This window comes from Saccopteryx bilineata, chromosome 3 (assembly GCF_036850765.1).
Source record: "Saccopteryx bilineata isolate mSacBil1 chromosome 3, mSacBil1_pri_phased_curated, whole genome shotgun sequence".
Lineage (NCBI taxonomy): Eukaryota > Metazoa > Chordata > Mammalia > Chiroptera > Emballonuridae > Saccopteryx > Saccopteryx bilineata.
In genome coordinates, this window is record NC_089492.1 from 81,503,175 (window position 1) to 81,524,670 (window position 21,496).

The 21,496-nt window shown below is 45.3% G+C and overlaps 1 protein-coding gene across 2 annotated transcripts in view; it reads right to left on the bottom strand.

Moving 5' to 3' along the window:
* Positions 1–19,678, bottom strand: part of MMP16 (matrix metallopeptidase 16) — a 225,638-nt gene extending 205,960 nt beyond the window's left edge. For both annotated transcript variants that reach the window (XM_066266469.1, XM_066266468.1), the window contains exon 1: positions 19,255–19,678. In XM_066266469.1, the coding sequence (XP_066122566.1) occupies positions 19,255–19,386 (132 nt within the window). In that variant the 5' untranslated portion in view covers positions 19,387–19,678. The remainder of the gene's footprint in view (positions 1–19,254) is intronic.
* Positions 19,679–21,496: the final 1,818 nt, after the last annotated feature.

Consider the following 21,496-nt stretch of genomic DNA (forward strand, 5'->3'; position numbering starts at 1 on the left):
TTGAAGACCCTGAAATTGGAGTGACTTTTCATCCAGCCAATCACATGCCCTCGGTCACAAGCACAAGGATGACTTCAAAACAACGGTAGATGGGGAAAAAAAAACAACAAAGAATCCCAAAGTTGACTGTTTTCCATACATATGTTTAAAGACTAGAAAAAAGAGGAAGGTAAAAGGCTGGAATGAGAGGAGGCAGCACTTGCATCTTTAAAGACTCCTGCCTTACATTAAGACATTAAAGTTTAATAGATCATTTACTCTACCTTGCCATAAAAACAGTATCATCCTTTTTTTTTTTTCAAACCAAGATCAATAAACACTAGGGTTACCTCTCACTGGGCTCCAGCCAAGAACTCTAGAACAAAGGCCACACATTTCTTCGAGCAACGCTAATTCTTCTAAGGATGTTGTGCAGATGGAGGAAAATGGCCTTGCTCAGCCCCCTCCGGTACCCTCAGCAACCCCCTTCATCTCCTTCTCTGCCTCTCTCCATTTTATAATTGCAATAATTCTCGCAGGTAAGGCCAAAAAGGAGTGGGGGGGGGGGGGGCAACAGCTGAGGTGTGTGATCCTCCTGTGCATATCTTCCTAGAAGCAGAAAAACGGTTGTCTCCTTTTACTATCACTGACTTATTTGCTACAAAGTTTAAAAATAAGATGAAAATCTGACGATGTGTATGAAAAGCTGCTTTATGTTCCCAAGTCACTCAGAAAGCTCTCTTTCAATATATGCACACATATGCTGAATTCTCTCTCTTTTCTGCGGGAACACATATATATGCGTGGCTGTGACACTGTGTGTGTATAGTTAGACATGTGTTTAATTGTAACACTACAAATACATTTCAACACAGAGGAAACAAAGCTGCTCTTATTTAAGTGCCTAGAACTGTGAGGACTGACTCAGTCACAGCTCCAACATCTCAGTGCTTCTCAATAAAAAAAAAAAAAATTATGAGACGAAATTAACTTGCCAAGGTCTGAGCTTATGAGGGATTTGGCAATACCCTAACATTTTTTTTCCATCCTTTGCCCCATTCACAGCTGGCTCTCAGGAAATACACAAATGATAAATTCATACATGGATATTCAAATGGCTAAAACTAGTTACTGTTTCACGAGGTATTTTTTTTTGGTCAACAGTGGGCAAGAATACAACTAAAACAAAGTAGTATCTACCAATCACCTTTAGCATAACGATGATTTCTGCATCTGAGCAGCGATACCCTAGCAGAACTCCTGTTTCTGACACCAACTCTCCTCCTCATCACCCTTACAAGAACTGGTATCGAAGCCCGGGTTCTGTGCACTTGCCACCATGAACCTTCCGTGATGCCAGATCTAAAGTCAACTTCACAGCCTGGTCCTCAGAAGCAGTCATTGAGATCGTGGGGGAAAAAAGAATAAGACAGCCCTGACTTGTGGTGGCGCAATGGATAAAGCATCGACCTGGAACGCTGAGGTCGCCGGTTCGAAACCCTGCACTTGTCTGGTCAAGGCACATACGGGAGTTGATGCTTCCTGCTCCTCCCCCTCCCCCGTTCTCTCTATCTCTCTCTCTCTCACCCACTCTCTCCTCTCTAAAATGAATAAATAAAAAGAAAACAAAAAATATTTTTTAAAAAAATTAAAAAAAAAAAGAATGAGACAAACTTGACTGTCACATGTCAAATAAAATCAGACCAAGAAGTTGCTGGAGAAAAAAGTGTTGCTCATTTTTTACCTGTTGAGTACACATGTTGAGTATAAGTCAAAATGACTGCTTGAACTCAACCTTAAGCCTCTTGGCTTGTGCCTCGCTCAATCACACAGGCTCCAAACACTGCTTCATTTATTCCCATCTTTGTCCTTTGTTGGCCAAAGTGGCCTCTGCCTGGTGATGAGTCTCATCCCCCTTCACCACGGAAACTTCATTCATGGCAAGAGTCTCAAAGTAGGTAACAACCTTGCAGCAGAAAACACCCCTGTTCCTAACTGGTTCCAGTTCTTCACTCCTCCTCCGTCCACACTCGTCCTGGCCTCATCAGAGGCAGCACAGATATCCAAGCTCCTGACCTTGGGCCTGCCATGTAACCAACGTACTTGAGGCAAAAGAATGTGGTCAGAAGAGACCAACTGGCTGGTTACACGGCTGAGACAGTGGCGCCCCATGAGGCTGCATGTTCTCTGGAGTTTTTGCTATTGCCGAGAGACCCAGTGCAGTTTGCCTCTGTTCCCAAGCGCACACGAGGTATCAGCAGAGCTGCCCTGGCCGAGCTACGCCAGACAGTTGCCCAGGCCACCCTCGGCTCCCTCAGATCAAATCAACATTGTCTGAAGCCATTTTATACTTGTTAGTTTTCAATAAAACCTAAGCGACACAGAGGAAAAGACGTATCACTCATCACACAGTGCTGACGCACCTGTTCGTCTCTGCGGGAAATGAGTTAAGAGTCCAAGTTCAGGGCCTGCACCGAAAGTATTCTACATAAATCAAAGGTTTAAATTCAAAACAAAAAGAAGAAGAAGAGAAAAAGAAACAAATGATTTTGGACTTTTGAAGTGCTGGAGATTTTTGAAAGCAAATAATAAAAGTCGTATTATAAATGACTAATCTGAAAAATATAAATTAGCAAAATCAAAATACATCAATAATGTCTTTTATTATTATGCATGACAAAGAATAGGTCAATTTTGAAATGATCAAGTGACCATTCGCTCTTAAGGTTTTACACGCTAATGGACACAAAAGTTCATAATATAACAAGGGTTTCATCATCTGTGTACCCAAAAGGGGCTCTGAAATGAATTACGACATACAGTGAAATACAAGTAAAATTGCTTTTGCTTTTTCCTGAAATGGGGAAAGTTGCCATTTATTAATAGTAATAACTACAATTGAAGTCACTGAACTTGAACACGGTTATTTTCCTTGTATATTTTTCCTAGGTGTTCTGATACACACTTCTGAAAAAAAGGAATCATTTTACAGCAATTTTAATTCCCAACCAACAGTCTGTTAGTGAAGAGAAAGAGGAATGTTCTGTTAGTGAAGGGAAAGAGAGAACAGTTATTCACATGGGAAATACTGATGTGACATGTGGGAGCTGTCTAGGAAAAATTTCTCAAGTCCAAGCGACTCACTAACTAATCATGGATCATTAAGGAAAATAGGACTTTTGACAATTAGAAGTTAAATATTCTTAATAAAGTAACTGAAACAAATACTAAACTAGAAACTAACACCCACGAAAAGGGCCAGAGACAGATGTGACTCTGACAAAAAAAAACCTTATTCAACAGATTATCTGCACACGTATGCCATTTTCTTTAACACCAAATTTAACCATATGCTCCAGGCAAACAGAGAGAAAAAATAGTTAACTCAAGTCCTCGTAAACCTCTCTCCACACCCACTAATATGACTCTGGCCTCCGTGGTCCCAGAGATGGGAAGATCAAAACTGAAAGGCACAAAAGAAGTTGATGCCTGGGTTCTGGGTATCCCTGAGCCAGTCTAAGCCATGAATAAGGCAGCGAGGGGTGTTTAAAAGTAACTTTAAGAGCGTGCTTTGGTCTTCCTCTCAAACTTCAGCATCTACCTGTGAGGTGAGATAAAACCCTTTGTGATTGCAATTATGGACGGTGCTCTGAAGAGTAAGCAGAGAAGGTCCTTACAAATACATCAAGGGTTCCTTTTGGATGGGGTGAGGATGGGGGCTGGAGAAGGCCTGATGTCCGCTGGGCACAGGGAACATGGACAGAGCAGGAAGAAAGGAAGGCATGGGGCACTGTGGTGAGGGCTCCAGGGAGATGGATCCAGGAGGAAAAGGGAAAACTGTGGCTGCCAGAACCCTGCTTAAGTTTAGTCCAGGAACCTCTGGGGGTCCTAAAACTCTCAGAGGATTTAGCTAGGTCAAAACTTTAATATAACAATAGCTGACCTTTCCCTCTCATTCGCTTGCTATTAACACACACTCATTAGTTTACAACATTGCATGTGTGAATGCAGAAACAATTATAAGAATTGAGCTATTTTATGTTACATCAGATATTAAAGGTACTTGAAAAATGTAAAAAAATGTCTGTTTTTACTATTTTTTTGTAAAATTCATAAAAATGTTAGCTGCATTAATTTTATTTATTTATTTATTTTGTTACAGAGAAAGGGACAGATAGAGACAGACAGGAAGGGAGAGAGATGAGAAGCATCAGTTCTTCGTTACGGTTCCTTAGTCTCCTTAGTTGTTCATTGACTGCTTTCTCATATGTGCTGTGACGGGGGCAGGGCTGCAGCAAAGCGAGTGACCCCTTGCTCAAGCCAGCAACCTTGGGCTTCAAGCTAGTGACCTTTTGGCTCAAGCCAGCGACCATGGGGTCCTGTCTATGATCCCACGCTCAAGTCGGCGACCTTGGGGTTTTGAACCTGGGTCCTCCGCATCCCAGTCCGATGCTCTATCCACTGCACCACCGCCTGGTCAAGCAAGATAAATATTATTTTTAAATGAATTTCTAAATAGATATTTTAAATGATCCCCAGATTTATTCATAGATATAAACCACTTAATAAACACTATTTGAGCTATCAATAATTTTTAGGCCTGAACAGGGTCCTTAGTGTGAGGAGCCCGGGCTGCATCATAGGGAGCAGAGGCTAGAGAGAGGACAGGGTCTGAGCATGAGAGGCAGTGTTGGCCATGGACACATGGGATGTCAGACCAGACCCAGGGGCTCAGAAGAGATTGTGGCCAAGTGCACGAGACAGAAACACACTGAAGATACACCTTCTAGGAAAGGAGATGACTGATGGGACCAGCGAGGGTCGGGCAAGAAGCTGGGGGCATGGTACCCACTCTCCTGATACAAATGCCCAGGTTGTATGCAGTGCCAGGACACTGATAAGAGACCCTGGGTGGGGCAGAGAAAATGCTTGTCACTGGACACAGTGAGAATGCCGTGTCAGGGAGGTGAGCAGATATGAGAACGCAGGCTAGAGCTGAACAAAGGGACGTGAACTCAGAACACCTGGCTGTAGCCTGCAGGTACTCTTAAGTCACAGGAAGCCACAGTGCTGCCCAAACAAGTATGAGAGAATGAGACAGGGTCCAACACCAAGCCCTGATCAATCAGATATTTAGTAGGCAGACTGCAACTTCTCCACCTCAACAAAGGTCTGCGCACCAGTCCCTATCCACAGTGGTTTACTCAGGCAGGTTACTCGGTACTAAGAACTGGACTATTCACTTGATGAACTACTGATAAGTTTTGGCATACACCCTGAGACCATCACTGCAATTAGGGTGGTGAAGACCCTCACCCACCAGCAAAGTCTCCAGCCTCTGTGATCCAACCCTCCAACCCACCTCAGGTCCCAGGCAAGCACTGATCTGTTTTCTCTTGCAATAAATTAGGGTCCATTTGCTATCATTTCATGCAAACAGAAATCTCACAGAATGTGTACCTTTTGTCTAGCTCGGTCCACTTTCAGTGATTTTGAGAACCATCCATGCTGTGCTGTGTATCATGACTAAGTCACACTCAGTCCTGTGGAGGGCTCAGCGTAGGTTGTCCAAGTGGGTGTAGATAGGCCTTGGGCTGTCTCCAATTTTGGACTTCATTTAACATTTCACACCATACTGGTGTACAGGTAATGACAGTTTTCGGCTTCTGGGAGCCTGAAAATAACCTTTTATACTTTGCCTTCATTTCTGAAAGATATTTTCACTGAGTATAAAATTCCAAGTTGACAATTACTTTTTTTTTTCTTTTTGGCATTCTCAAGATGTTCTTCCAGTGTCTTCTTGTTTGCATTATTTCTGACAAGAAATCTGTCATTCTTTTTGTTGTTCCTCTATATATAAAGTGTCTTTCTTTCCCTTCACTCTCTCTCTCTCTCTCTCTCTCTCTCTCTCTCTCTCTCTCTTTCTGCTTTAAAAGATTTTCTCCTTGTCACTCACCTGAGCAATTTGATTATGGGATCATTTTCTTCATGTGTCTTATGTTTGAGAATCATTGAGCCTCTTGGATACATGAGTTGATGTATTTTCCACCAAATTAGAGAAAGCTTTTGTAATTAAATCTTCTAATACTTTCTGTCCCTCCCCCTGCAGGGACTCCAGTTACACTTCTGCAGGCCAACAAAGCTGTCCCATGTATCACTGAGGTTCTGTTCACTTTTCAAATGCCCTTTTCTCCCTGTGTCTCACTCAGAATAACTTCTATTGCTGAGTTCAAGTTTACTATATTTTCTCCTTCAATAACTTCAAATCTGCCTAAATTTCAAGAGCCATCTTTAATCTCAGAAATTATAGTTTTGATGTTTAAAAGTTCAATTTGAGTCTTTTTTGATATCTTCCAGGTCTTCATTTTTTTTAAAAAACAAAGCCTAGAGTTCTAATCATTCTTTTAACATTCTTCTCTGATAATTCTCACCCCCGTGCCAATTCCGACTGACGTTTTTCCCCCCTTGGTTGTGTTTTTTCTACTTCTTCACATGCAGAGTGATTTTTTGCTTGTTTTAGTGAATAAACACATTGTGACCTGTAACTTCCTGGGTGCTGGATAGCTTTGTTCCTCGTAGTGAGCTTTGTTCTGGGAACTAACTGAGCCATTGGAGTCTGGTCCTTGCAGGTCTAACTTCTAAGACTTTCTAAACAGAAAGGAACAATTTTCAGAGCTGGACATGTTCGTTCCCGCTTCCAGGGAAGATGACTCGCGCACTGTGCTGGAGAAGAGGAGCTCCCAGTCTGGCTGACAGACAGGCACTGTTCCAGCCCCACGTGAACATGAAGCATTACCCCCTCTGGTTCTTTGGGCTGACTCTTTCTCCGGCCCCCAGACACCACTTCGCAGGAGTGAGCAGACAAGTTCACAACCGAACACCTGAGGGAACCCCCACCACCCATGCAGATCTCCAGTGTGCAGCTCTGTCCTCAGGTGTGCCAACCTGCGAATTCTCGCCTCCATGGTCTCCGGACACTCCCACGTCCATCTCCTTAACTCGGGAAATCTGTCTGTACTACTGCCTGGAAACTCTCCCAAGGGGAACTGAGGCAACCACCGGGCTCATCCTCAGGGACGACCACCCTTCACCACCTGACGTCGTGTGACTTGCAAACCATTGTTACAAATACTTTGTCCATTTTCTGGTTATTTGAAGGAGGAGGGTAAACCAGGAGCCTGGTCCTTGCCTTGGCCCGTCTTCCTGGACCAGCCCTCAAGTTGGTGATCCTTATCTCTACACGAGGAAAGAGAGGCAACATGTCAATAACTGGGCTTGGTTACGTCCACTGAACTGTGGTGACACAGCGAAGACTTGTGAGTAGTTCTCCCAAAACACTTGCACACAGACTTCATGACAACTGTAGCTAGAGGAAGTGAAGAGATAACTGAAAGGACACTTAACACAGAGACGTTTCATTAAGATATGCTGGGCTCTCACCTTTTTAAGTTGATTTAGAAACAGTCCTCTCATAAAAGGCTACTGAATGACCTAAGTGGGTCCTGGAACCCTATTACAGCAACGACATTAAGGACTGAAGATGTGTTTACAACCCCTGGTCAACCACCAAGTAGAAGTTCCATGTGCTCCACAAAAAAGACCAGTACTGAACATCAGGCTGAAGGGCAAACAGAAGGCCCTCTCCTCATCCATCTCTGATTGAGCTGTCATTGAGAAAGGTCTCCCTTACGTTACCATGAAAGAAATATATTATCAATAATAACGTAAATGTTTCCTTGCAGCTTCTACTCTGTCACCACGATTTATGGACATAACTCCAGCACTCAGAGAACACGCACATGCTTCCCCAAGCAGGCACAGATGTGACCCTGGGATCCTGCTTGTTCTCTGCAATGTTATGCCCTTTTCATCTTGGATTGTAATTAACACTTTATTTTTCTTTTAAGTGAGAAGAGGGGAGAGAGTAAGGCAGACTCCCACATGTGCCATGACAAGGATCCACCAGGCAACCCCTTTCTGGGGCTGATGCTCAAATCAACTGAGCTATTTTTAGTGCCTGAGGCTGACACACTTAGACCAACAAGCTATTCTCAGCAACCAGAGTCATGTTCAAACCAATCAAGCCACTGGCTGTGGGAGGAGAAGAGAGAAAAAAGGGGGAGAGGGAAAGAAGGGGGAGAGGGAGGGAAAGAGAAGCAGATGGTCACTTCTCTTGTGTGCCTTGACTGGGGAGTGAACCCAGAATGTCTGTAGACCAAGCCAATGCTCCACCCACTGAGCCAACCAGCCAGAGCCATAATGAACACTTCTTAAAACTTTCAAGAATCACATTCAGTGGTCAACTATGACAAGACAAATAGTTGAGAAATGAGATTATATGATTACTTCAATATTACATGCAACTTAAGATAATGCCACATTCAATACTGTATGGAATTTAAACTGGGTTACCAATGTTCTAACAAGTAAAACATCATAAAACTATTTTGATCAGCATATAATCAATCTGGAACCAATGCCCCAAACTCACAGTGGCCTAAGCAGTTGTCACTAGGTGACACTGGGTTGGACAGACTAGCGCTTTCCCTGTGCACAGTGATGTCTCTTTTCCACACACAAAAAAAATCCCATGACAGAGCCAGATTGCACCATCCTCCTGGAACCTTGGCATTAATGCTCACCTGGATTCAGGGGTGGGAGCCTGCGGCTGTGGCACTGGGCACTGCCTCTCAGCCTGGCAACTCCTAACCTCCCTGGGCCTCCGATTCGTCATTTGTGAGGCAGAATCAGCAGGACAAACTCACAGACCATGCTGAACTGTGAATGAGTTCTCTATGAAGAAATTGAGTGCTGTCAGGCACACAGCAGATGTCAACACTGTTAATTAACATTGTCTCTATTGTCGTTAAAAAGGTGGTCACAGTTAATTCCAGGCAGCCTCATCTTACGGGTTACCTAGAACCTCTCTAATGAGACAAGGATGCCAGCACATAACTGTTTCTGTACACTGCTCATCACCAGGAACAAAAGACCCTGGTCTGACTTAGAAGATGGCGTGTCACAGTCTTGGCAGTATCATTACAAAACTACACCACAGACAATCCAGAAAGGCCACAAATCGACTTGTGAGTAATCAAAATCAGGCAGAGGTTGCTGATGTAATACACCTGAGCCATCCGTGGAGCAAATGTACAATGTCACTTAACTCCCAGGAAGGGGCAGACACGTGAGTTCCACAAACCAAGCTGTTGCAATATAAAGTATCCAGCCCCCCACAAAAGTGGCACCCCGCACCTGGGAAGGAGTTTCTGTAGGTCTGTTCTCAATTTCACGCCAATCACTGTGTACACCTTGGATTCTGAATCTATTCTACTTTATGCACAGTGGAAGAGGGGAGTGGCAATGTGGCTTCTCATGAAATGTCACCCACTCTCCAAGCCTGACACTTGCCATGGAAGTGAAAGTGAATTCCCTCCAGAACCCACGGGAAGAAACAGGTAGGACGTGTTCAGGACCCGCAGGGCAACACTGTGAAGACAGAACGAGCACACAGACATCAGAGCCTCACACAAACCCAGGCATCTAATCCCCACAAACAATGGGAAACTAGTAACACACAGTATGGATTCAACACTGGAAAGTTCCAGGGAAAATGTGTCCCCCGCGGATGACTCAGGCTCTGAGCACGGGCAGCGAGCCACTGACATCATCTCAGGTGCATACAACGGGGGGACATGAAATGAAGTTCAAAGCTGCACCCAGTTTCCCTATAAAAGGGGGCAATGCTGCCCCCCTTAACTGAAGCACAAATATACCATACTAGCACTGGCTGGTTTGCTCAATGGATAGTGCACCAGCCCGGCATGCAGTTGTCCTGGGTCTGATTCCTGGTCAGGGCACACAGGAGAAGTGACTGTCTGCTTCTCTTCCCCTCCCCCTCCCCCTTCTCTCTCTCTTCCCCTCCTGCAGCCAGTGGTTCAGCTGGTTCAAGCATCAGCTCCGGATGCTGAGGATAGCTGAGCTGATTCAAGAATCACCCCAGATGGGGGCTGCCAGGTGGATACCAATCAGGGTGCATGCGGGAGTGTGTCTATTTCCCCTCCTCTCACTTTAAAAAAAAAACCCAAAAAACAAACAAACAAAAAAACCAATAATACTGTACAATTCAATTTCCCTGAGGTAACATTTGGGTTTGTTTGGTCACTTGAATTCACCACTCCTCTGAGAACATGTGTCTGCAGGAACATGACTCACACACTTACCCATATTTCCTTTAACTTACTAGATCTAAAAACACTAAAAAAAATCTGAGTGATGCTTGTGAGTGGATAGTAATATCTAAACACTGAAAATCCTCAATGCATCAGCAACGGCCTTTTCTCATCCCCTGCCCTCCACCAGACTCATGTAACAATCTGCAAGGTTCCCATTAAAGAAAAAACAAAAACAAAAACAAAACACTTTCACAATTTTGTGGCTCATTATTTACATATTTTTTTAAAAAAGAGAACTACTGTATTTCCCCATGTATAAGATGCACGTTTTTTTCGAAAAATCTGGGGTCTAAAAACTGGGTGCTTCCTATACAGTGGTTGTAGATTTTCGTTTAAGAAGTGTGGCATTTCAAATGCCATAAATAGAACTGAGAACGAAGCAACATATGAAGACAGTGATTCGTCATCAGACACAGATGAGGACAAGCTAATGAATGGCAGTTTTGACAGTGATGAGGAGCTGTATGAATTTTATGATGAATAAACTTGAGTTCAATAACTTTATGTAATACATTTTTTTCAAATTTTGAGCCCCAAAATTAAGGTGTATCTTATACGTGGGAGCGTCTTATACATGGAGAAATGCAGGTAGGTAAAACCCGTATTTTTTTTAATGTGCTTTCATTGAAAAGTATTTTTTCAATGAGGTTGAATGGCAGACATTAAGGAATAAAATAACCTTGATGTCCAAAGCTTTAAACATGGGACATTTGCTACACACAACCTAATAGGCACGATCAAGTTAAATTAATCCTACTTTTAATAAACCATAAGACTACCATTATTTCATGAGTCGTGTTAGCTAAAGTAAGAATGCTATAAGCACTCCGGTCACAATAGCTTATCGCTGCTGACCTAGTCCGCACCTAAAGCAAGGGACACAGAGAGCAGCCCCACAGGAAGTCCTGTCACACTGTCATGCCCACCGTTCCCACCCTCCCCCCCAAAAAGAGCTAATTTCATCCCAGCTCATCAACCATGCAATCACAGCTATCTTAAATCAGAAACCATGCGTTTACTGATTTCCTCAAACTCGGTGATTGGTTAGGAGTCACGTTAAGACACTGACTGTCCCCAGGGTGTCCTTGATGTTAAACCAAGTCCTTCCACTCCCCAGAAGTGAGTGGACAGCTCAGCAGTGCCCTCTGGACTCCCTATATACTACACTTCAGGTCCCTGGACACAGTGAATCTCCACCTTGACCTCACAGCACATGCAAACTCATTACTAAAATTCTGCGACACAACCATCAATACATCTTTTTTGCCAATCTGAAAAAAAATCGATATAATTTTGTATCATTCACACCAGATGGCTACTGACATGTTGGCTGTTGTCAACATTTCTTTTTTATTTGACAATCCAAGGGGAAAGAAGTCAATGTCCCTGACGAAATAGGTAGTGCCTGTTTCTAAAAATCCTCGCTGCACGCCCGTGTGCCTGGGCACGCCCACTGAAAACTGCTGACTTAGCAGAAGGTGGCATCGCTCTGGATGTCTTGGCTGAGCTCCTGGTATGTGGCTCAGGGAGACAGTCCACGGATCCAAACCCAAGGGCACCCATGCCAAACAGCCGTGGTGAAGCATGAGGACAAAGGGCGCCCATTCAGAGGGCTAAATGACAGGGAGCCTGGATGGCCGGCAACTTCACCAATAACCACAAAATCTATAAATAACTTTCCAAAGCAAAAACCAAAAGAAGGCAAAAGAAAATGAAGTGTTGCCCATATTGTTAGTGTTTCATCCTTAGAGCATGAAGAACTCCTGCCAGTTCACATCAGCTGCATATCGTATGAAACAAACGCAATCTGATTTTTCAACTCAGAACCAAAGAGTGTCATAGAGAACAGAAATAGCCTTCAAAGAGACATGTGCCAAAATTATTTTCCACAAGGGCAAAGGGGACATGCAGTATAAGCACTTCACCTCACTACAAAGTGTGTCTATGTTTTCAATGACAGACAGATAGACAGATGGATTTGAATTTAAAGACCCTCTCCTACCAACAAAAGAAATCACATATTGATTTTATCCCAACTTGTCTTTTTTTGATTGACGTTCCACTTGTAAATATAAATAATATACGTATCTTTCAAAATAACATCAAGCCATGTTTTTAATATTACATTTTTTTAAGTTTCCTGCATTGGCCAAAAACTAACTTTAAAATTACATATAATCTGCTGCCAGTGTTTTCACTACTCAAGAGAAGGCTAGGATTATTTCCAAAATGGAGCACCCTGTGGCACTGCATACAATGACACACGTTAGCTGGAAGCCACACATTCAGAACAACAACAACAATAAAAAATTGGAACACGCACCTTTGTGACCCAGCTGCCTCAAAATTTACAAGGTAAATGGGTGCATTTTTCCCATTTCATTATATAAATTAAAGCCCGCATGCTAAATGGAAGAAAATTTCAAAGTTGGAAGTGGCCATCACAACAGTTTGGTTGCATTCTCATTTTTGCAGGTAAAAACGGTGAAGAAATAACTTGTCCAAGCCTGACCTGTGGTAACGCAGTGGAAAAAGCATGGACCTGGAACACTGAGGTTGCTGGTCCAAAACCCTGGGCTTGCCTGGTTAAGGCATATATGAGAGTTGATGCTTCCTGCTCCCCCCCCCCAATCTCTCTTTCTTTCTCTGTCCTCTCTCTAAAATGAATAAATAACAAAAAATATTAAAAAAAAAAGAAATGACTCATCCAAGATCAAACCTATGTCAGCACAGAGCCAGAGTTCAAGCCCACGTGCCCTGTCCTGCGTGTGGGATCATCACACAACACTGCCACATCTCTTCTCTCCCCACAGGGCACGGACCAGAGCATTGCTGTTGTTGTTTTGTCATTGTTATCACTGCAGAAAACACTTTAATATTTTTCTTTTTTCCTCACCCCATCTTTCTCCTTCTTCTAGCAATTGAAAATAAAAAGACTCTTCTGTTCTGGATTTGGGGCATAATCCAGAGTTGTCTCCGCTACATATGGAATCCTGCTCTGTGGACAGGAGGCACCTGGGCTTCGAGCCAATTAAAATAAACAGGCCATCAACTCAGAAAGGCCTATTTCTTTTTCACGGTCTTGGGACAGATGAACAGATTTCGGCAAACTCAGTCTTGCAAGAGAAGGTATGAGCTGAACTTGACATTCTATGATAGTAACAGATGACAAGACAAAATGTGAAAATCACACTGCTGAACTAAACTGTCTAAGAAAAAACCCACGGGAAGAAAATGTACTGGCGTTGGCTTGGTTGAGTTTCGGTATATCATACTTTACAAAAATAAAAAAAGGCATTAAAAGAAAATCTTCCTAGACCAGCTGGTATGTCCTAACATGATAGACATTTACGTAATTAGATGTTATCATGCCAAGTTACCTTTGAGTCGGCATTTATTTTTTACTAATAATAATTATATCTAAAAAGAATTAAGTGGGCCCTGGCCAGTTGGCTCAGCGGTAGAGCGTCGGCCTGGCGTGCGGGAGACCCGGGTTCGATTCCCAGCCAGGGCACATAGGAGAAGCGCCCATTTGCTTCTCCACCCCCTCCCCCTCTCCTTCCTCTCTGTCTCTCTCTTCCCCTCCCGCAGCCAAGGCTCCATTGGAGCAAAGATGGCCCGGGCGCTGGGGATGGCTCCTTGGCCTCTGCCCCAGGCGCTGGAGTGGCTCCGGTCTCAGCAGAGTGACCCCCCGGAGGGGCAGAGCATCGCCCCCTGGTGGGCGGAGTGTCGCCCCTGGTGGGCGTGCCGGGTGGATCCCGGCTGGGCGCATGCGGGAGTCTGTCTGACTGTCTCTCCCCATTTCCAGCTTCAGAAAAATAAAAAAAAAATTTTAAAAAAAAAGAATTAAGTGTTTAACCACAGGAAAGCATCTATCATCTGTCATTGTATCCAACCATGTATCTCTGTAAATTCATCCATCTATCCAATGTAATATACATATATTCATCTAATCATCAAAAGAACCTTATGAAGCAGATACTATTAGGATCCTCATTTTAAAGATGTGCAGACTGAGGCTCACAGAGGGGAACTAACTTATCACTATTAACTTAATGATTTGCTTGTAAGTGGAAGGACTAAGGTTAGAATTCAGGCAACCTGTGCTCTTAATACCTACACTCCTCTGCAAGAAGCAATGAAATGGATACAATCGCATTCACAGATATTTAAAATAAACTGTGATGGGGAGTAACATGGAAAGTGACTTTCTCAATTTGAAATACACATACTGAATGATCACAAAGATTCTGAAGGAGCATTAAAAAAATGAAGTCTTTCTCTTCTGATATTGAATAAATTTAACTAATTGATTCAAATATCCAATGGCTCTTTTGTGGTCCCAACATAACTGCAGTTGGTCATTTACCAAATGCTATAAACAGGTACACTTGGAGCAGGCAGTGAAATAAATTTACATACAAACACTGATTAATCCAATTTCAGAGAAAATACACCACTGAACAAGTGAATTAAAATTTTCTTGTCAAGGATCTGAAATAGCATGAATAAAAAAAAATAGAAACTTCATCTCTATTGCTTTCAAGCTAACTCCAGAAAGTTAAAGATGATGATGAAGAAGAAAAAGAAGAAGAGGAGGAAGAGGAGGAGGAGGAAGAGGAGGAGGAGGAGGAGGAGGAGGAGGAAGAGGAGGAGGAGGAGGAGGCGGAGAAGGAGAAGGAAAAGGAAAAGGAGGAGGAGGAAGAAGAGGACGAAGAGGAGGAAGAGGAAGAAGAAAGTTGCTATTGAATCCAAATCTGTCCTCACTTGACAGTGGAGAAGAGCCTGAAAGAGAGAAGCCAGCTATGGAGGCAGGCTGGGCTTGACCAATTCTTCTCTGTGAGTCTCTCACGGGGAAACAACCTGCCTCCCTCCAGGATCTGTGCTTACCTGTATGGGCTTCATGAAAGACTCTAACCAGGATGTCCTGACCAGCCAGCTCTGAACAGCCAAACAGTGAACGTGTGACACGCAGGAAAAGCTGAAGGTCTGAGGACCACTGAGTCTCCTGGTGTCCTGATCATCTTGGGCCCTCATGAGCATTCTAAACAGCACACTGGGGAGGTCTAGTAACACTTGGGAGTCTTGCAGCAGATAGAAACCTTCACGAATCTGTCACACAGGCCCTGTCACTGAACAGCATGAACTATCGGACATAGAGCATCCCTTACTCATGGAGGCCAACAAGATCATTGGGACACTATCATCTTTCCATGAGCAAATAAAATAAAGCTGATCACAGACACGAGTTGGAAACAGTGACCCCAACGTATGATATTTTCAAATGTGCATAATATAAATTTTTCTCTCTGAAACCTTTCACTGACAAGTTTACAGGCAGCACAGAGCTACTCCAAGAAGTCAGACCATTTAGGTAGATTCAGATGACCCCAACAAAAATAAATAAATACTAAATCAGTTACAAAAACATGTGACAAGAAAACTGTAAAAAATGGTTCAACTCATTTGTCATAAATTATCCTTTTGAAATCTAGAATCTCTCTCCCTTCTTTAATTAAAAACAAAATCATTTTTTTAAAGATATTTGCCACAAAACAATAATCTTCTTATGTTTTGGTAAGTGTGTCATTCAGAGAATTACCTTTTTAGTTTACCATTAAATTGGCTTTGAGTAATTTTCCTCTCTAGCAATGTGTGCTATTGATTTAAAAACGCTTAAAATACATTGTTTACTTAGCATTTGACAAACTATCCAAGTTGATGGTGAAAGTTATGACTACCATGAACTACAGTCTCCAATTTCATCACAAAGAAAAAAAAATGTTTGCAGTGCACAAAACAAAACAGAAAGCGCAGGGTCATGAAAATCCCCATGACGACAAGAAAACTATTCTAGAGACAAATGATTTCTTAGAGCTTAAATCATGACTCTTTGCCAACCAACGTCTTCCCGGACCAATGATGAGTAGCCATACGGGTGCTGTCCAATGACAGCAGCCTGACAAGAGTCACTACCAGCAATGTTCCCCCTGGGCACCCACTAGTTCTTACACACAGAAGGCCCACTCCCCAAAAAGGAATGGATGACACACAAAAACCTTTCAACATGTATGTAATGAAAGGCTGGCGTTAGAAAGGGCCCTGTCTCCAATAAATACATGAGGAGAGGGATGCATCTCCGGCAGAATCTGACCCTTCCTTGGCTGCAGATGTTTCTTTTTTGCTTCTTAAAAACAGAAACAAACAAAAGGCACTGTCTCTTTCTGTGTCAGGCTTTCCTCAGCCTATTAAAAAAATGCCTCCTGCTCTGAGGATGGATAATTTTGAATGTCTGCACTCCCACGTGGCAGACAGGAAAGAGTTAACATGGATACCTCTACCCAGTCCCCACCTCCAGGAGAAAAAAGGAAAAGAAGGATGGGGGTCTCACCAGTTGTGCCACGCCCTCACCCTCACCCGCCAGCCCACCCGCCCCAGTAAGGAAGAAGGAAGCAGGCAATGCAATCTCAGCTGTCAGCAGGAAAAGCCTCTCCCTGAGCTTCCTCCCAACAGTGACAACGTGGTGTGCTTACTGAAAAAGAATTATGCTCATGTGAGCTTCATGTATGACTGATGCCACAGCTGTTTAATTTAAGAATGTCCTTGACAGTCAATCATGGGAAGCGTCAACCGTGTCGGCTGTGCAACCAAGAATGAGATACACAATCCAAATGCCTTTTCCGAAGAAGAGGGAATGGCCTATTTTTTCCAGTAGTGTTTCTGACCAGAAAGATGCACTAGATAAAAGTGAATTGGCCAGAAACTCATGCCAGAGATTCTCCTGTCATCCCACATTCCCTACCTTTTGGTAAATCAACCAGCGGCTACACTTACAATTGGGAAAGAGAGAGGTTATCATTACATACCAGGAAGTAGTATATAGACCTGTCTAAGGATATGCCCAAGTGCCTGAAAGAAAACTACTTGGGAAAAATAAAAACAATGAGGCATATGATCTACTCCAAATCATTACAGAATCTCCATTAGAAAAGCTTTTTAAGGTCTCAGATGACACAACCTCGTACATTTCACAATTAAATCTTTGCATGGTATAATAAATTCGGATGGAATACATTAAATGTTCTAAAAATGAAGAAATAGCTCATTTTTTGCCCTTAAACCATTTTTCACATATATCTCAAAGAAAGAAAAAAGATAACATGGAAATTTAGAATTAAAAAAATTTTTTGGTAAAATCCTAACTTTTTCTTCCATAATAATATCTGCTAGAACCAGCTGAGGGATTCAAACTATGAAGGAATACAATCCAATATATGTATGTTTAGCCTTAAAAAGGAAATTATTCATCATGAAAACACTGACGCTACCCCAAGGATGTCTACAAACAAATCTAAGCCTTTCCCCAGCGGACAGGCCTCCATGGCCACAGTGAGCCAGAGAAAACCGGGCACTTGCTTGTGCCCACCCCCCAGGGTCCCACCTCACCCCCATCACCACCAGCACCACCTGAAGCCTTTCTGACACTATGAATGACAGTCTGCCATGTCCACCCACCAGTCTATGAACTAAGTACGTCTTCAACATTACACTATCTCTCGACTTAAATGTCAAATACAAACATACATCAGAGGCATGTGATGCCACAAGTTCTAGTGTGCCCTCAAGAACAGTCTGCCCATTCAGCCCCTTTTCATCTCTCTTCTCATCCAGGGGCACAGATTGTTGGGTTTTATTGTTTGTTTTGTTTTTTCCAAAGGGTTAAACAACTTCCGTTTTCAAATTGGGGTTTTTGCATAATATAATCATAATTAACATCTGTAAATTTTTTTAACTCATTCGATTATAGCTGACCCCTTTTCAAATACTTTGTTTCTCTACCAACCTGGCACTTATTCCATGGAGCCCTTAAGAATGGCTTTTATAAACAGAGTTAGCAATACCAGAACGTGGCCTCGCACGTCACTTATGCACACTTTGTATGGAAATCTGTGCCATGAAACGTGTTCAAACACTGTGCAACAGGTCCTGCTATTGTACACACACTCCCAACAAAATGACAGTGAGTGTTAAAGGACCAACAATATAAGGGGGAAATAAATAACATGACTCTTCAGACTTACTCCTAATTTTTCTGAGATTTCAGAAGACAGAGACCTAATGATAGGGAGTTTGTTTGTTTGTTTTTTGTTGTTTTTGTGTGTTGTTGTTGTTTTTTACAAGAGCCTCCTGCTGCCTTCTCCACAGTGTTGGGGGATAAACCCGGATAAGAGCCCAGGTGGACACAGGCTTCCCCACTGGCTTTGGTGCAGAGCGGATGACAGCAGGGCCACTTTAGAAGACCTGTGACAACCCTTACCCCTAAGTTCCCCACAGCTTTGTGTCTGCTTCCAGAGTTCTCAAAGCAAAGCCCATGACAGTCTAAAATCTCTCCACTCTGCCACAAGAGTGTGAAATCAAATTTAAAACACACCTCAGAACTATTACATTGGGCCATGTTGATGTTCGAGGCGGGGGAGGGGAGGAGGAGACACTTAAACAAGAGCTGATTCCAAGTCCTCTGTGTCGCCAAATCCAGTCTCCTGGTATTAACTTAGGTCTCCATGAGAAAAAGACTCTGCCTGGTCAAGTGTTTTTGTCACAAAGCAGCGTAATCTAACACAGCAAGTATCCCTACTGCTTTCCAGATCTGATGTTAACATCCTTTGTTAGACATGGAACACGGGAGAAAGGTTCCCGGAACAATGCCCAGGCGGCAAGGATGCCAGACAGCCAGTTTTGGGTCCTGTGTCCCCGAGCGGCTGGTTCACCCTGAACTCGAGCTGCCTCCCCGAGCCCCATGCCGGCCTCTCCCAGCGGCAGCGGGACGCACAGCGGCGGCCGAGCGCGAAGCATCCTTTGTGCCGCGGGGATAACGGACTTGGGCTGCGCGCATCCATCCCCGAGACCGAGAGGTGCAGCCGCGTCTGGCTAGAGGAATCTCGGTGCAGACTCCGGTTGCTCTGGGAAGCCCGGACCCGAGGAAACCAAGCGTGTCGGGAGCGGCCCAGCCTGGGGAAGGCGGCCAGCCGGATACCCTTACCTCCACATTGAAATACTGCTCCGTTCCGCAGACGGCAGCACATAAAATCCAAAGCAAGGTTTGCAAGAAAACCACCCCCGAGCGATGCACGAAATCTAGCCGTCTTCTAGAGCCGAGAGCGAGTAGGATCATAGTGGACTGTGCTCCAGCGGACGCGTGAGCTCTCGGCGCCGGCCCCCCACCCTTTCGCCCGCTTCCTTTCCAAAGTCCTGGTGGGAAGGCGCCCACAGGTTCACGGCCGCCGGGGCAGGGCCGCGCTCGGCAGCCCGAGCAGCACAGGCAGGTCAGCGGCCGCCCGCGGTCAGCATCGCCGCCGAGTGCCCGGGCCGGCCCCGCGCCGCGTCCCGCCTGTGCGTCTGCCCCGCGCGCGTCCCGCTCCGCCGCCTCCGCCTCCGGCTGGGCTCCTGCGGAAGGGCCGCCGCTGCTCGCGTCCCTCCAGAACGTTCATCCGTAATCTACATAACTCCTCCTCCCTGTCTTCCTCCAGGTCCGCTGGCGGCGGGCCGGGCGGGGACGCGCGCGCGCGGGAGCGCGCGCGGCACGCACGCACATCTGCACACACACATGCACACATCTGCATATACACAGAGATACACATCTGCACGGCGGCTCACACGCGCCCGGCGCGCGCGCTCGGGAGGAGGCACCGGGTGGTAGGGGAGCCCGCACTGCGCCGCGCCCTAGAGACGACCAGGGCCCCGGATGGGGACGGGTCCTGAGCAGACCCCTAGCACTACCCCCAGAGGGCAAGTCCGTCACCTCGCCCACCCTGCCGGGAACCCCGGGCGCGAGAGGAAACAACCGCGCCTAGTCCTGGAGGCGGCCGCGTGCCCCATTCAGTGGCCAGAAGTGGGGCCCTGGGCTTCGGGGAAGGGAGGGCGGGGGCTCGGCTGGCCAAGTTTGGGGAGTCGCAGACGCATGTCCTAGCGTCCAAACTTTGTTGGGGTTCACCGACCGAGCCTTTGCCCTGTAGTCCCTCCACCACCCCCTGAGTTCCCTCCAACATCACCACGCTCCGCCCCCACCGGACTCGAGGAGTGGGCACAGGGTTGGGGGCGGGGGCTAGTCAAACAGAGGCGGGGAGGAAATGCTCACTTTCCAAGGCGTTGAGTCGTGTAAACACACCTGCGCACTGGGATCCAGGAGAGGTGGTCCAGGTGTTAGCGCCGGAGTGAGGGGGCTGGGAGCGGGTGGCGGGAAGGTGGCTGGGAGGGAGGAAGGGCAGCCTGAACTCCCACGCGCGCAAACTGGAGGAGGGGGACGGGCTGGCCAGGGGGCGGCCGCAGGGGTGTGGACCTGCAAAAGCAGCCGAAGGGTGTGCTACTGCAGGGGAGCTTCTGTAGAGGGATTTTCAGGGGAGGGCTGCCTCAGGGTGGGGGCTGTCGTGGGCGGGAAACACAGGATCGCGGGCGGGCCTGACTTCAGGGGCAGCCAATAGGCAATGGAGCCGCAGCAGTGAGAGACCGCGGATGGGGGCAGCCCCCCCCCTCCCCCACGCTCTTGGCAGGTGAGGGTTTGCTTGGAGGAGGGGGGAGGGAGGCGGGCAGGCGTGTGCTTGGGGCCAGGCCAGCAAGTGTGCTTTTCCTTGGCAGCCAGCAGAGGAGAAGCGGAGCCCACTGGAAGGAAGTACGGGCACAGAAGCGAATAAAGACCGCTCCAGGTGTGACAGGGACCTAGGTGAGGTGGCACAGAGAATGGACCAGGCACGTGTCAGGGAAGAGTCGGTAAAACAGATTTAGGGCTACAAGACGTCATGTTTGGTAAGCAGATAGAAAACGTTGAAAAACTCGGTCAGAAATTGCACTGCACTGTATGTAATACTTTCTATACTAAAGAGGAACACACACACAAAAAAGCTGAGTACTGGGGTTTTTCAGCTAAGCATTTAAAAACTAGCAAATATGACCCGCCCAGAGTGACCCAAGTCTCTAGCGTAGCCTTCCCTGACTGTCCGCCCTGCGGACAGCAGGCCCTACCCACAAAAGAACTGTGAACCTTTAATGAGAAGAAATACCTTACTTACATGTATAGCATATTAAAATTCACAAAATGTTTCTACACAGGCTAACTCGTTTAACCCCTACAACATCCGTGTTTTGACTTTGTTTCACAGATGGAGAAAATGGTGGTCATAAAAGATACTTTCCAGCAAATTACTCTTAGGGCAGGACTCCTACCTTCCCACTGCACCTCAATAACTTTCTATATAGAAATACAGTTCTGCTTTGAAGTTTTGCAACGC